At 51.7% G+C, this 13,624-nt stretch overlaps 1 protein-coding gene across 1 annotated transcript in view; it reads right to left on the reverse strand.

The window, feature by feature from the left end:
- SYNC (syncoilin, intermediate filament protein) overlaps positions 1-1,418 on the reverse strand; it is a 9,538-nt gene extending 8,120 nt beyond the window's left edge. Inside the window, exons 1-2 of the mRNA XM_077769440.1 lie at positions 1,387-1,418; positions 96-1,239 (exon numbers count right to left, since the gene is read on the reverse strand). Coding sequence (XP_077625566.1) covers positions 96-1,239; positions 1,387-1,418 — 1,176 coding nt within the window. The remainder of the gene's footprint in view (positions 1-95; positions 1,240-1,386) is intronic.
- Between the last annotated feature and the right edge of the window lie 12,206 nt (positions 1,419-13,624).

Raw genomic sequence — 13,624 nt, forward strand, 5'->3', positions numbered from 1 at the left:
CGGTTCCTCGTGCGGAGGAGGGCATCCTTCAGACCCGTGACCCCTCCGGTCACCTCTTCCTTCCCCAGGCTAACTGTCTGCGCCCACGGGCCTACCCTGTACTGCTGCACCTCCTCATCTCGTTTCTGCTTCACGAGCGAGATCTGGTCCTCCAGGTTCCTGTTCTGCAAGTGGAGCTGCCGGGCCTCTGCTTGCAGGGGTCTCAGAGCCTCCTTCATCTCCTGGATCTCGGCCTGGGTCTTCTGCAGCGCTTTGGCCGCAGCGTCTTTCCTCTCTAGGAGCCGCAGCAGCTGAGGCTCATACTCTTCCTCCAGGCCCTGGCGGCTCTCTGCCATGAGGTTCTCAAACTGGGCAGAGAGCCGCCGGCTCTCCTGGAGGAAGTGCCCGTCCCTCTGGCTTGGAGGTGCTTCTAGTTGTTGCTGTAACTGCTCCTTCTGCTTCTGATAGGCGCCCCGGAGCTGGGCCAGTTCGTCCGAGAGCTGGGCCGCCCGTGTGGTCAGCGCTTCCCGGAGGTCAGCGAACTGGGCCACGTCCTGCCGGCGGCACTCCAGCTGGTACTGGTCGGCCACGCATTCCTTCGTCACCTTGAACAGCTTCTGCTTGACCAGCCGGACCTCCTCCCTCAGCCCGTCCCTCTCCAGCTCTGCCTGGGCGTGCAGTTTGTAGGCGGCCAGGATGTCCCGATGGGCCCGCTGCACCTCCTGCAGGGCTGGTTCCCGGAGCAGCACGAGCTCGTGCACGAGCTGATCCCTCTCCTCCTCCAGCTGGGCCACGGCTTGGATGCATTGCTGGAAACGCTCCTCCAGCAATTCCAGGTCCTCTATGCTCAGGCTCTCTGTGCTGGCACTGGGCCCGGCCTGGAGGCCCTCCCCGGGGCTGGGGGTCTCCTGGCGCGTGGCCGGCTCACCCCCTCCCCCGTAACTGGTCTGCTCCGGGCCTGCGCTCTTTGCTAGCTGCGTGGGCTCGTCCACGCACAGTATCTCCTCTGGCTTCCCAGGCTCGTCCACCTCCAGGACCTCCCCCGGCTGCCTGGTCTCCTCGATATACAGTGTCTCCTCAGGCTTCTCCGTCTCTTCCACGTAGAGTGTCTCGTCGAGGTCACCTGTGTCCGCCAGGTAGAGAATGTCCTCTAAGTTCAAGGTCCCCTCCAAAGACACAGTAACTTCTGGGTTCAAAGTCCCCGCCTCATGCGGGGATTCGGAGCTCTCTTCAGGAGAACTGGCTTCTGTTCTGGTTTCTCTGCAAGAGAAATGACATAAGTCAGGGGGCGGCCACAATCCTGGCATGGGTCCCGATGGGAGCCATCAGGGTTTTTTCAGCGCCTCACATCTCAGAGGGCACTGGGCTGCTCTCCATCCCCTGCTCCGTCAGTCTAACCCCGCACACCCGTGGCTCAGATCCCCGCACAACATCCCCATGGTGTCGGCATCTGGCCTCTGCTTACATACCTTCAAGTCCAGGAAACTCACATCTGAGCCACCACTATTCGTTCCACTGTCATAAGAACATTCTAGTGGTCAAGCAAGACCTTCTCTGCAATTTTTACCTGGACTTGGTTCCTCTTTCTGGAATCAGACAAATCTACTTTCTCGTGCAAGTTCTCTAAACACCGAAAGAAAACTAACATCCTTCCATTATTCCATGCAAGCCAAAGTGTCCGGGGCCCTCCTCGCTTGGGTCACTTCTTTCTGACTAGGTTCCAAATTGTCACTGTCCCTTGGGGATGGGTATTGGAAGCAGTGTCCAGGTGTGTTCTGAGCAGGCTCTGGACACTATGTTTCTATTAATAAGGCCAATATTGCTGATATAGGGCAGCTCTATCATATTGACAAATGCTGAGTTTGACTAAAAGCCTTAAGACCGTTTCATACCAAGTGCTTTTATTATTTTTTTTTAATGTTTATTTTTGAGCAAGACAGAGCACAAACAGGGGAGGGGCAGAGAGAGAGAGAGACACGGAATCCGTAGCAGGCTCCAGGCTCTGAGCTGTCAGCACAGAGCCCAACACTGGGCTTGAACTCACAAACTGTGAGATCATGACTTGAATCGAAGTCGGACGCTTAGCCGACTGAGCCACCCAGGCGCCCCTCACACTGAGTGCTTTTGTTTATTTATTTTTTTCACACTGAGTGCTTTTAAACCACATCTCTTGTTCCTGTAAAACTTCATTCATCTTGTTAGAATTGGCCCATCCTCTGGCCTGTCAAAGGCTCTTGAATTCAGATTCTGTGATTCTGACAGATAAGTTCCTTAACCTGGCTGCCAGCTGCCTGCTAGTATAACTGGCTCCTGTTAAGGAAAATTCTCCTGCTTCTTTGACCTTCAGATGGCTTTGGTCCTTCCTGTTACAACTCATCTTGCCCACCTTGGATCTCTCGGCAGTTCTTTGAAAATATAAAATACCATGGAAATAATAACAATAAATTACACTTATCAAGGTCCTATTATCTGCCAGGCTCTGTTCTGAATGATTTACACCAATTCATTTAATCCTCATAACATTTTCATGAGGTAGTTATATTTATTATCCCCATTTTACAGATCAGGAAACTGAGGTTAAAAGAGATTAAGTAGGGGCGCCTGGGTGGCTTAGTCGGTTAAGCGTCCGACTTTCGCTCAGGTCATGATCTCGCGGTTCGGGTTCGAGCCCCGCGTCGGGCTCTGTGCTGACTGCCAGCTCAGAGCCTGGAGCCTGTTTCAGTCTGTGACTCCCTCTCTCTCTGACCCTCCCCTGCTCACACTGTCTCTCTCTCTCCTAGAAATAAATAAAACATAAAAATTTTTAAAAAAATAAAAAATAAAAAATAAAAGAGATTAAGTAATTTGCTCAAGGAAACTCAGATACTCCATGGGCACCAGTTATAAAACAAATTAAATTTGAGGGGCGCCTGGGTGGGTCAGTCGGTTAAGCGTCCGACTTCGGCTCAGGTCATGATCTCGCGGTTCGGGTTCGAGCCCCGCGTCGGGCTCTGTGCTGACTGCCAGCTCAGAGCCTGGAGCCTGTTTCAGTCTGTGACTCCCTCTCTCTCTGACCCTCCCCTGCTCATGCTGTCTCTCTCTCTCTACCTCAGAAATAAATTTTTAAAAACATTTAAAAAATAAAACAAATTAAATTTGAGTATAGCTTACAAGAAATTTCTTTTTGATATAAAGCATAAATGAAAAGCCCCATGTATCACAGAATTCATCTGTCTTGAAATGGCCTACTTGTGCCCAGGTTTTAAGCTCGAGATCTTAGCTCTAGTTTCCCACTACAGATTATTTTTATTCGAAATAATTGTGTATTCTTTCTGTCCTCCTCTCTAGCACCCCACGAATCCCTGGTTCCCCGTTCTGTGTCTCACGGTGGCCCTCTGGCAACCACAAGTGTGGCTTCACCAGGCCCCCGACATCACTGGCCTCATGCAGCCCAAGCGCCTGCACCAAAATCTAAAAGCTTGGAGGCAGCCTCAACCACCACCCTGTCTGTTCCCATTGCTTTACCACAAAGACTGGTGTCACCCGGCACCTCAAACTCAACCGCCCCCAAATTATCCTTCTCCCTGGGCTTACTATACCTGTACTCTCCCCACACAACAGGTTGATGAGTCAAATAAACTTTTTTTTCCCCTTTTATTTTTAAATTTAAATTTTAGTTAGTAGACATACAATGCATTATTGGTTTCTGGAATAGAGAATTCAGTGATTCATCACTTACATACAACACCCAGTGCTCATCCCAACAAGTGCCCTCCTTAGTACCCATCCCCCATCTCACCCATCCCCCCTGCCTCCATCAACCCATAGTTTGTTCTCTACCATTAAGGGTCTCTTATGGTTTGTTCCCTCTTTTTCCCCTCCCTTCCCATATGTTCATCTGTTTTGTTTCTTAAATTCCACATATGAATGAAATCATATGGTATTTGTCATTCTCTGATTGACTTATTTCACTTAGCATAATACATTCTAGCTCCATCCACGTCATTGCAAATGCCAAGATTTCATTCTTTTTGATGGCTGAGCAATATTCCATTGCATATATACATATATATGTATATATATATATATACCACATCTTCTTCCCCCGTTCATCAGTGGATGGACATTTGGGCGCTCTCCACAGTTTGGCTATTGTTGATAATGCTGCTATAAACACTGAGGTGCATGTACCCCTTCGAATCTACATTCTTTTTTATCCTTTGGGTAAATACCTAATAGTACAATTGCTAGATCATAGGGTAGTTCTATTTTTGAGGCAAATGATCTTTAAACAGCTCTTTTCCTCCCCCACATAGCCAACTCACTGAGAACTGACCTATCTCAGAAAGTCCCCAGTCTCCACCCCCTCCTCATCCCTTTGCCTGGGCCCTACTCCAAGTCATCATCGCGCACCTGCCCCCGTGTGCCAGCCTTCCGACGGGCCTTCTTCCTTCTCATGCCAGCCTATTCCCTACAGTGCCACAGCTCGCCATAACATAACCGTGTCGCACCACTTCATACACAGATAGCCAGCTGCTTAGCATAGATTCAAAGCCCTTAAAGACGAGGCCCCAACATACCTTTCCAGCCTCATCTCACACAACCCCCCGCCGCCCACCCAGAGCACCTGTTAACACTTTTACACTTCCGGCTCCTAGCCCACTACATCTAAAGTACCAGCTCAGAAAATACAGCTCAGTGCACACCATCTGATTAGAGAACAATCCTGCGCACCTGGAAAGGTAGAGCTCCTAGCGCCGGAAAGGATGCACCTGCTCAGCCAGCCAGACCCACCTTGATCTTCAACCGAGCCCCTGCTTTCCCAGCAGACGGCCCTCACAGGCTCCTGCTGAGTCCTCCGCCCTGGAATGACGCAACTGTGTCCAAGGCAGTGTTCCAAGTATTCTACATGAATACGCCCGTATATGATGCTCATGTATTAGCCCTGTTTTGCACATGAGGAAACCAAAGCACTGAGTAAAGAACTCAAGGCTCCACAACGTGTAAGCGGTGGAGCCTGGAGAAGATGGCATCTGGCTCCAAAGCTGGAGGCGCTCCTTTCTACCACTCTGTTCCCAGAACGGGCATGAGTTCTAAAACTGGTACAAAGCTGCAGTAGGTCTAATGGAGCCTGGCACAGAGCATTCAAAATATACTCCTTTAGGGGCGGCTGGTGGCTCAGCTGGTTGAGCAGCTGACTTTGGCTCAGGTCATGATCTCGTGGTTCATGAGTTCGAGCCCCACATCAGGCTCTGTGCTGACAGCTCAGAGCCTGGAGCCTGCCTTGGATTCTGTGTCTCCCTTTCCCTGACCGTTCATGTCTCTGTCTCTCAAAAATAAACATTAAAAAAATTAGTTATAAAAAAATTTAAAAATAGGGGCGCCTGGGTGGCTTAGTCGGTTAAGCGTCCGACTTTCGCTTAGGTCATGATCTCGCGGTTCGTGGGTTCGAGCCCCGCGTCGGGCTCTGTGCTGATTGCCCTCTCAGAGCCTGGAGCCTGTCTCAGAGTCTGTGACTCCCTCTCTCTCTGATCCTCCCCTGCTCACGCTGTCTCTCTCTCTCTCCTAGAAATAAATAAAACATTAAAAATTTTTTTTTTAAATATATACACTCATCTACCTACTCGTAAATTTCTACTCGTCTTTCAAGCCCCACTCAAACTGCATCTCCCCTCTGAAGTATTTCGCTGACAAATCCATTATTGCGTTCTCCAGGCACTTTGTGTGCAGCTCATCTTTGCACTCAGTGCTATTACAGCAGTGAGCGTATCCGCGTCCCCTGAGAGTCCACTTCCTAAGAACAAGTACAGTTCTCATTCTCTGTGTATCCCAGGGTGGGGCTCTATAGAAGGCAGGCGGCAAGAGACCGACTGTGATCCAAGCAGGACACCTGCCCGAAGTCAAGTCGAAAAGCTGGAAGTAGAACCCCGGCCACCTGACTCGCAGGCAGCGCCCTTACCACACACTGTTGTTGCCTCCCTGTCGCCCCCCACAGTGCCAGGCCGCTGCTAAGTGCTGCCCTCATGGCGGCTGCCTCTCTCTACGCAGCTGCGGAAAATAGGGTATGGGAGGCTGAGGGGCATGGGAGCCGGCTCAGCCAGGGCCCCCCACCTCAGGCTTCCTTGGACTCCAAGCCGCCTCCCTCTGCCATCCATCCCTGGCCCTAGAGACTCCAGCAGCTCCCAGCTCTGTATATCAAAGGTCTGTGACACGGAGCAGGCACACGCTGGTGTGTGTCTGACTCTGTGTGTATCCGTATGTGCATATGGCAGTACAGGTGACTGTGTGTGCAAAACTGTACTCAGCTTTGTGCTGTGTGTGACAGTGAAGGGGTGTGTGTGTGTGTGTGTGTGTGTGTGTGTGTGTGTGTGTTTGCACCTCCACCTCTTAAGAACTATGGTCTGACCTAGGGCAGAAATAGTCCCTACTGGCCCCAAATCCCTGAGCCACAGCCCTGCCCCCCCAACCAGTGACAGAGTGGTTGGCTTGGGACAGGCCTTCTCTCCAGGGCCCCCAAAGGTCAAGCAAGGCCCTCCTACCGATCTGGGACGGAAGACCCTCCCCACCCCCCATCCCAGGCCTCAGACTGGAGAGAGCAAGCTGCCAGAACGGGCTCTTAACTCCAAGCTGGCAGCTGCCCAACCTTGCACCAAGTCCCTTCCAATCCGGCAACTGGAGGCCTCCATCTCCAGTTGCATTTGGGGTGAGGAATGAAAGAAAGCCAGTAGCGTCCTTGGCCACTCTGGCCCAATGGCCTTTGCCGGTGGATGCCCACCAGTCTGAAAGGGTTAATCCTCACCCAGCCCCGGAGGTGGGGGGCGCTATAAAAAGCCACAGACAAACGGAGGTGCAGGGACCCCGGGCCTCCCCCATTTCCCTTGGCCGGTGGCTCCGCCCAGTGCCCACGCCACACCCGGGCTGGCCGACCACCCCAAGCCGGGCGAAAGGTGATGGCGGGGGTGGGGTGGGGGGCTCGCCCAGGGGCCCCTCCCCACAGNTGGGAGCCCCAGAGCCCCACCGGCGCGGGGCGGGGGTGGGGGGTGGGGGGAGGCCTGAGCGCGGTGCCCCGCAGCTGTCCTGAAGGGCTGGGGGAGGAGGGGTCACGGCCACACCCGGAGCGTTTGGGGATAGTCGGGAGCCTGTTGGCGGGGGCTAGGGAAGGGCGGTGGGAGGACTGCGTGGGAGGGGGTTAAGCCTCTAAGGTCAAGTCCAGATTTAACACCAATGTCCACCCCCACGCTGCGGGGTTTCCTGGGGTCTCTCCGCTTGCTCCACCTGTCACCCCGACCCAGCCGCGCTTCTGTCCACTCCGAGGCATGCCCCCTCCCCCAAGGCTTTAGCCCATTAGAGTCAGGGTCAAATTTCAACACTGAAGTCTTTCTGCCTAAGCCAGAGGCTGCCGGCCCCTTCCCAGACCTGGGCCTCAAGCATTCTCCCTTCCGATGCCTTTATTCCACTTAACCCCTCTGAGGAGGTCTTTGACTCAACCGCACAAGAATGCTGTGTACTGTAAAGAGCCATGGGCTGGATGTGTGTTTAATCACAGAGGCCTTGAGTGTGGGGCGGGGGAGGGGCAATGGTGCCCTGGTGCTGAATGTGTGTGGGTTGTGTGTTGTGAACAGTGTGCCCACTGCAGGCTGTGTGAACCCACATGGTTGTGTGTGTGGAGGGGGAGAGAGTGGGATTGTGTGCCCATGTGTGACTCGGTGACGATCGTGGGGTCCGTGTCTGTGTGTGGGCATGTGGTTGTGGGCTTGTATAATCTTGGGGGGAGGGTGGGTGGATAGAGAGTGATTATTATGAGTGGTAATCCGTGGTTGTGGACTGTTGTGACTGTGTTGTGGGGTACCTGTATGGGCCTGCGTGTTATTGTGTGCCCATGAAGGACTAGGGCTAATGCGTGTTAGTGTGGGAGTGGGTGCGGGGAGTGCCCTTTGTGTGTGACCTGGGGCCTGCGGACAGGTTCACTAATCCGTGCATCTGAGTGTGCCGCATGTGGCTGTATATTTATATCTCTCTGTCTAATGCAAGGGGCTGAGAGATTAACACCCAGGGTAGCCAAATACACCCTTGTAAGGCATGCATTAGAAAAAGCCGGGTTTTAAGGAGGCGGCTGGTCATTTTCTGACTTACCCCTAAAATATTCCAGGGGAGGAGGTTGGCAAGGCCTCAGCTGCTGGTCATTTGACAGCTGCTGCCAGTCAGGGGAGCTGAGGGAGCCAGGGTGAGGCCTGCGGCGGGAGTGCTAGAAGACGGGCAGCAAGATTGGCCTTCCTCCTCCAATCCCCAACCCCCAGCCCAGGAGCTGACCCTGGGCTGTCCCCAGAACCGAATTCCTCACCCCCTTTAACCTTCCCTAAGGCCTTCCTTAGGCTGCAACTCCAAATCTCTCAGGGTCCCAGAAGCACTTCCACCTCCACACCTTAGTTTTTGCTGTTCCCCTCTGCCTCGAACACCCTTCCAGCCCTTCACATCCGTTTCTACTCTTCTTTGGGTCTCTGCTTACATGTCGTCTCCTCAGAAAAGGCTTCCCTGATGTCCCCGTCCCCCAGCATAAATATCTATACAGGCACTATTTCTCCCATTGCCTTGTTTATTTTCTGTACAGCACTTATTACAATCTGAAATACTATTGTTTCTTTTCCATTCCTTTCCGTTCCTTTTCTGCTTTCCCCACTAGAACGGAAGCCCCATGAGAGCAAGGACCTTGTGTGTCTTGTTCACTGCTGTGTCCCCAAGGTGCAGCACAGGGCCTGGTGCACAATAGGATCTCCAAAAAAAAAAAAAAAAAAAAAAAAGTTGAATGAATGAAAGAAAGCAGAATGGTCCTCCCTAGGCTGTTTCAGACATTAGATGCCCGCTGTGTGCCACGCCTGTGCTGCTGACCACCAAGGAGCCCCTGTGTACTTCCGGAAACATTCACATGCGCTTAGATTGCATATACCAAGGCTGAGTGAGGTACGCGGGGACACAGGACATGAGGTATGCAAGAACTGTTGTCTGCGGAGACAAACCCCATGCAGAGAATAATGGCCACTGAGGCTGCGGAGAGGTGTGCTGGGCAGGGAGAACCGGGGAAGCCAGGGATGGGACAGATGAACTCCGGGAGTGGGACAGCTGCACAGACAAAGTAACCTGGACCTGGAAGGAGGAGAAAGGGTGCTGGTGTCCAGCACAGGCTCCTTTGAAAGGCAAGCGTAGCCCTTCTGTTTCTCGGCCCCTCCACAAAGTCAAGTCCAGGAAGAGCAGAGAAGGCCCTGGACCGGCCGCTCTTTGCCTAACCACCCCCCCCCCCCCATGCCTCTCTGCTCTGGGGTTGACTCTGGCTGACAGTCTCACCTGGCCCCCTCGCCTTAGGGTTTCAGGTAGAATTGGCCAGTAGGAGACACTGACAGTAAGATCGGTGCAAAGGAGGGGAGTTAGACTGAGATATTTCTTTCTTTTTTTCTTTTTTTTTAACGTTCATTGATTTCACAGAGACAGAGTACAGGCGGGGGAGGGGCAGAGAGAGAGGGAGACACAGAATCTGAAGCAGGCTCCAGGCTCTGAGCCGTCGCCCGATGCGGGGCCAGAACCCACAAACCGCGAGATCATGACATGAACCAAAGTCGACTGAGCCACCCAGGCGCCCCCAAACTGAGATATTACTAACACCCACCTCCCCCTGTGCTTTGGGAAGTTACTATGTTCCTCCACTGAAAGCCACGTCTCCTGTGCAGCAGCCTGCACCCATGGGTACAAAGCTCGCCAGGTTGCCAGGTTCGTTAACAAGGTTCCCTCCTTGCCCTTCAGGTAGTGGTGGGGGCGGGGAAGGGTTGTGATTCCATCCCTCGGTTGTGAGCCCCTGGGGGCTTCAGCATATCTGCTCACACCTCTGTGAATAGTTCCTTCATTACACCCTCTTCCATTTGTGGCTTTGTGATCCCTTTTTCCTGCTGAGACCCCTAAGGTAGGAATTAGGGGGCAGGGCACCTGAGGGCCTCGCTAGGTTAAGCATCTGACTAAAGCTCCAGTCATGATTTCACAGTTCATGAGTTGGAGTCCTGCATCGGGCTCTGTGCTGACAGCTCAGAGCCTGGAGCCTGCTTCGGATTCTGTGTCTCCCTCTCTCTCTCTGCCCCTCCCCCACTGGCGCTTTGTTTCTCTTTCCCTCAAAAATAAATAAACATTTTTTAAAAATTTAAAAAAAAAGAACCTAACTGAGGGAAGATGAGCCGTTGGCAGAGAATTCAGAAAGACCTTCTTTCTAAATTCCTATCCAAAACCGGAATCAGAAAAGTTGTAAACTGATCAAAATTCCATCCTAGGTGAACAGTGACCTCCTGGCCACCACTCTGGGCAGGAGTCCAACCCAAGAGGTCCCTCTTAGCTCACCTTACTCAGGCTTATGCTCGTAGTTACCTTGGCCGGGAGGACAGGGCTGGGAGAGGGTTGAAAGTGGAGGAATGGTGGTGGGGTGGGGGGGAAATGACTGGCAGAGGGAGGAGCTTGGAAGTAGAGAGGCACAGGGGGGCCGCAGAGGGGGCGGAGCCTTGTCAGCAGCCTCCCCCGGACTCCGGGGCATGCCCTATGTGACCTTGGGAAGCCAAACTCGCTGAACCTCAGTTCTCTGTCCGTGAAATGGTCAATTAATACCCTCTTCACAGGATCGTTGTGGAAAGCAATCCAATGTGAGGTTCAGCGCGCGAGCGGGTGGAGTGAACTTGCTCCAAAAGCTGAGAGTAGCACATTCCCCATCATTACTGGTGTAGGTAGAGGCCATTCTGCCAAGTTTCTGTGCGCCAGGAGCTCCCATCTAGAGGTGGGAGGGGGATAGAAGAGCCCACTGCTTCAAGGGCGCCGGGTACAAACCCAGGCCTAAAACCTGCCTTTGTGATTAGTCACCGTGGGACCTTAGAAAAAGCACTCTACCTCACGGATGGTTTTCCACTCTGTAAAATCAGATAACACGTTTTACTTCATAGTGTTTGCTGTGATGATGATCTGAGAACACAAAAAGCATTTAGTCTAGTACCTGATGCATTCTAAGTGCCCAAGAAATATTAACTATTATTTTAAAAATTTTTTGTTAAGGTTTATTTCTTTTTCAGAGAGAGTGACAGAGCATGAGTGGGGGAGGGGCACAAAGAGAGGAAGACACAGAGTCTGAAGCAGGCTCCAGGCTCTGAGCTGTCAGCACAGAGCCCGATATGGGGCTCAAACCCACAAACTGTGAGATCATGACCTGAGCTGAAGTTGGATGCTTAACCAACTGAGCTACCCAGGCGCCCCTTAACTATTATTTTTAAAACTCTCCTTTTAGGGCACCTGGATAGCTTGGTTGGTTAAGCATCCAACTTTGGCTCAGGCCATGATTTCACAGTTTCTGGGTTTGAGCCCTGCATCGGGTTCTGTGCTGACAGCTCAGAGCCTGGAGCCTGCTTCAGATTCTGTGTCTTCCTCTCTCTCTGCCCCTCCCCTGCTTGTGCTCTATCTCTCTCTCTCAAAAATAAATAAACATTAAAAAATGTTTTTTTAAATAAAATAAAAACTCCCCTTTCTCCCTCTTATTCTCCCCAAAGCTGCAACCAAGGACTGACTTACTGCAGTATGTCATTCATTCATTGATTTATTCCTTTATTCATTCACTCATTCATTCATTCATTCATTTCAACATTTATTAAGCCAGACAATGTTCTAGATCCTAGGAACATAAAGACAAGGAACTAGTAAAACAAAACAATATTTATAGATATATATATTTTAAAGTTTATTTATTTATTTTGAGAGAGAGGGAAGGAGGGCAGGAGGGGCAGAGAGAGAGGGAGAGAGAGAGAGAGAATTCCAGGGGGCTCCACGCTGTCAGCACAGAGCCTGATGTAGGGCTTGAAACCACAAACCATGAGATCATGACCTGAGCTGAAACCAAGAGTCAGACACTTAACTGACAGAGCTACCCAGGCGCCTCTCTATATGTCTTTGTTGTTTCATCTCTTAGGTTTTCAATAAATAATGGCCAAATGAGTAAATTATATTAGTTGTTTTCTTGAGCACCTACTACAGGCCAGGTGCTAAGCTAAAAAAGCATTTTATCTCCATTATTGCAAAGGATCTCAAAATGACAGCCCCAAACAGAAGGCCTGTAATAAAGCTCATTTACTAATGGCAAATCTGAGACTCAGATTGGTTGGCAACTTGGTTGACTAAAGTCACACAGGCAGTTGATGGGCATGGAGGAGGGCACTTGTGGGGATGAGCACTGGGTGTTATATGGAAACCAACTTGACAATAAACTATTTTTAAAAAATAAAAATAAATAAATAAAATAATAAAGTCACACAGGCAGGAAATGGTGGAACTCCAGTTTAGTATACTGCCTCTGCCTTGGTTAATGACTTGAATCACTTCTTATCACTATGATTATCACTATGTGTGACCTCAGAGGCTTATCTTGGAGTCCAGTGAGTGTCCGGTGGCCTTTACCTCCTCACACTTACCCTGGAGGAGGCCAGGTGTGGCGCAGACGGGTTCAAATCCAGTTCTGCATCCCTGGTTGTTACAACTTCTCTGAACCTTGGCTTCCACTGCTGGGAAATGAGGCTGAGTGGATGTTGCACAAGAAAATGGAAAAGCAATGCCTACCACCTTGCCCAGTAGACAAGTCCCTTAATAAATGTTATCCTCATTATTTTCTCCTTCTTCCCTGCCCGGGAGCTTCTGTCTGGGGGTGTTCGGTCTCGTGCTGAGCGCCCACAGGGGGATCCCGCGCTGAAGGGTTGGGTTGTCGCGGCGATTCCGAGCGCTGCCTCCAGGGGGTGCCACCACACCGACCCCGCGACTCGGGGGTGGCTGTTCCCACCGCGGCCGCGCGGGGCCGCCTGGGCCCGGAGCTTTGGGGGCTGAGGAAGCGCGGGTGGCAGGGAGGTCTGAACCCCAGCTGAATCAAAATGTTTGGGGCATCAAGATCATAATTAATAATAAACAATAGTAATAGTAATAGCACCAGATCCACTGGTAACTAGCGGTTACCGATTTAAAAAGCGTTTTCGCTGCTGGAGGCCAGGGGGTGCAAGGGAAGGAGCCAGGTTTAGACTCAGACCAGGTTCCAGTCCAGGCCGCTCTCTTCTTGCGCTGTGCTCTGCAGCCTTGGGCCTCTCTGAACCTGCCTCCAAAGGGAAAGTATAATAATATAGTTCTTGGGAGGAATAAACGCACTTCTGGAGAGTTCCTGGGAAAGTGCGTTTACTGTAGTCTTTACCTCTTCCCTGAGAGGGAACTCTTGTTATGTCCCCTTTACAAACAGAGGGTCCACTGGGGGCTTTTACCAGGCCTCCCTGGTGCGCGCACTCTCTCTCTCTCTCTCTCTCTCTCTCTCTCAATCTCTCTCTCTCTCTCAGTCTCTCTCCCAGCACAGCCCTGAGACCAGTCCAGGAGCTAATCCCTAAACCCACCACCCAGAAGCTTCTCTTCTCCTCCCTGAAGTTGCCCCTTCCCCTTCAAACCCTCAGGCTCCTCTGGACACTGACCTTCCATCCCCAGGTGCAGCTCTGGCTAGAAACATCCCCTGGCCATTCCCACTACACCCCACCCCAACCCTCCAACTGAAGCTACGGCCCTCCTCCCCAAAACCCATCCAGTCTTCTCTTCCAAGTAACCTTTCCTGGGCTCTCTCCCCCTAGGCCGACAC

This window comes from Crocuta crocuta, unplaced genomic scaffold, assembly GCF_008692635.1.
Source record: "Crocuta crocuta isolate KB4526 unplaced genomic scaffold, BGI_CrCroc_1.0 scaffold351, whole genome shotgun sequence".
Taxonomy (NCBI): Eukaryota; Metazoa; Chordata; class Mammalia; order Carnivora; family Hyaenidae; genus Crocuta; species Crocuta crocuta.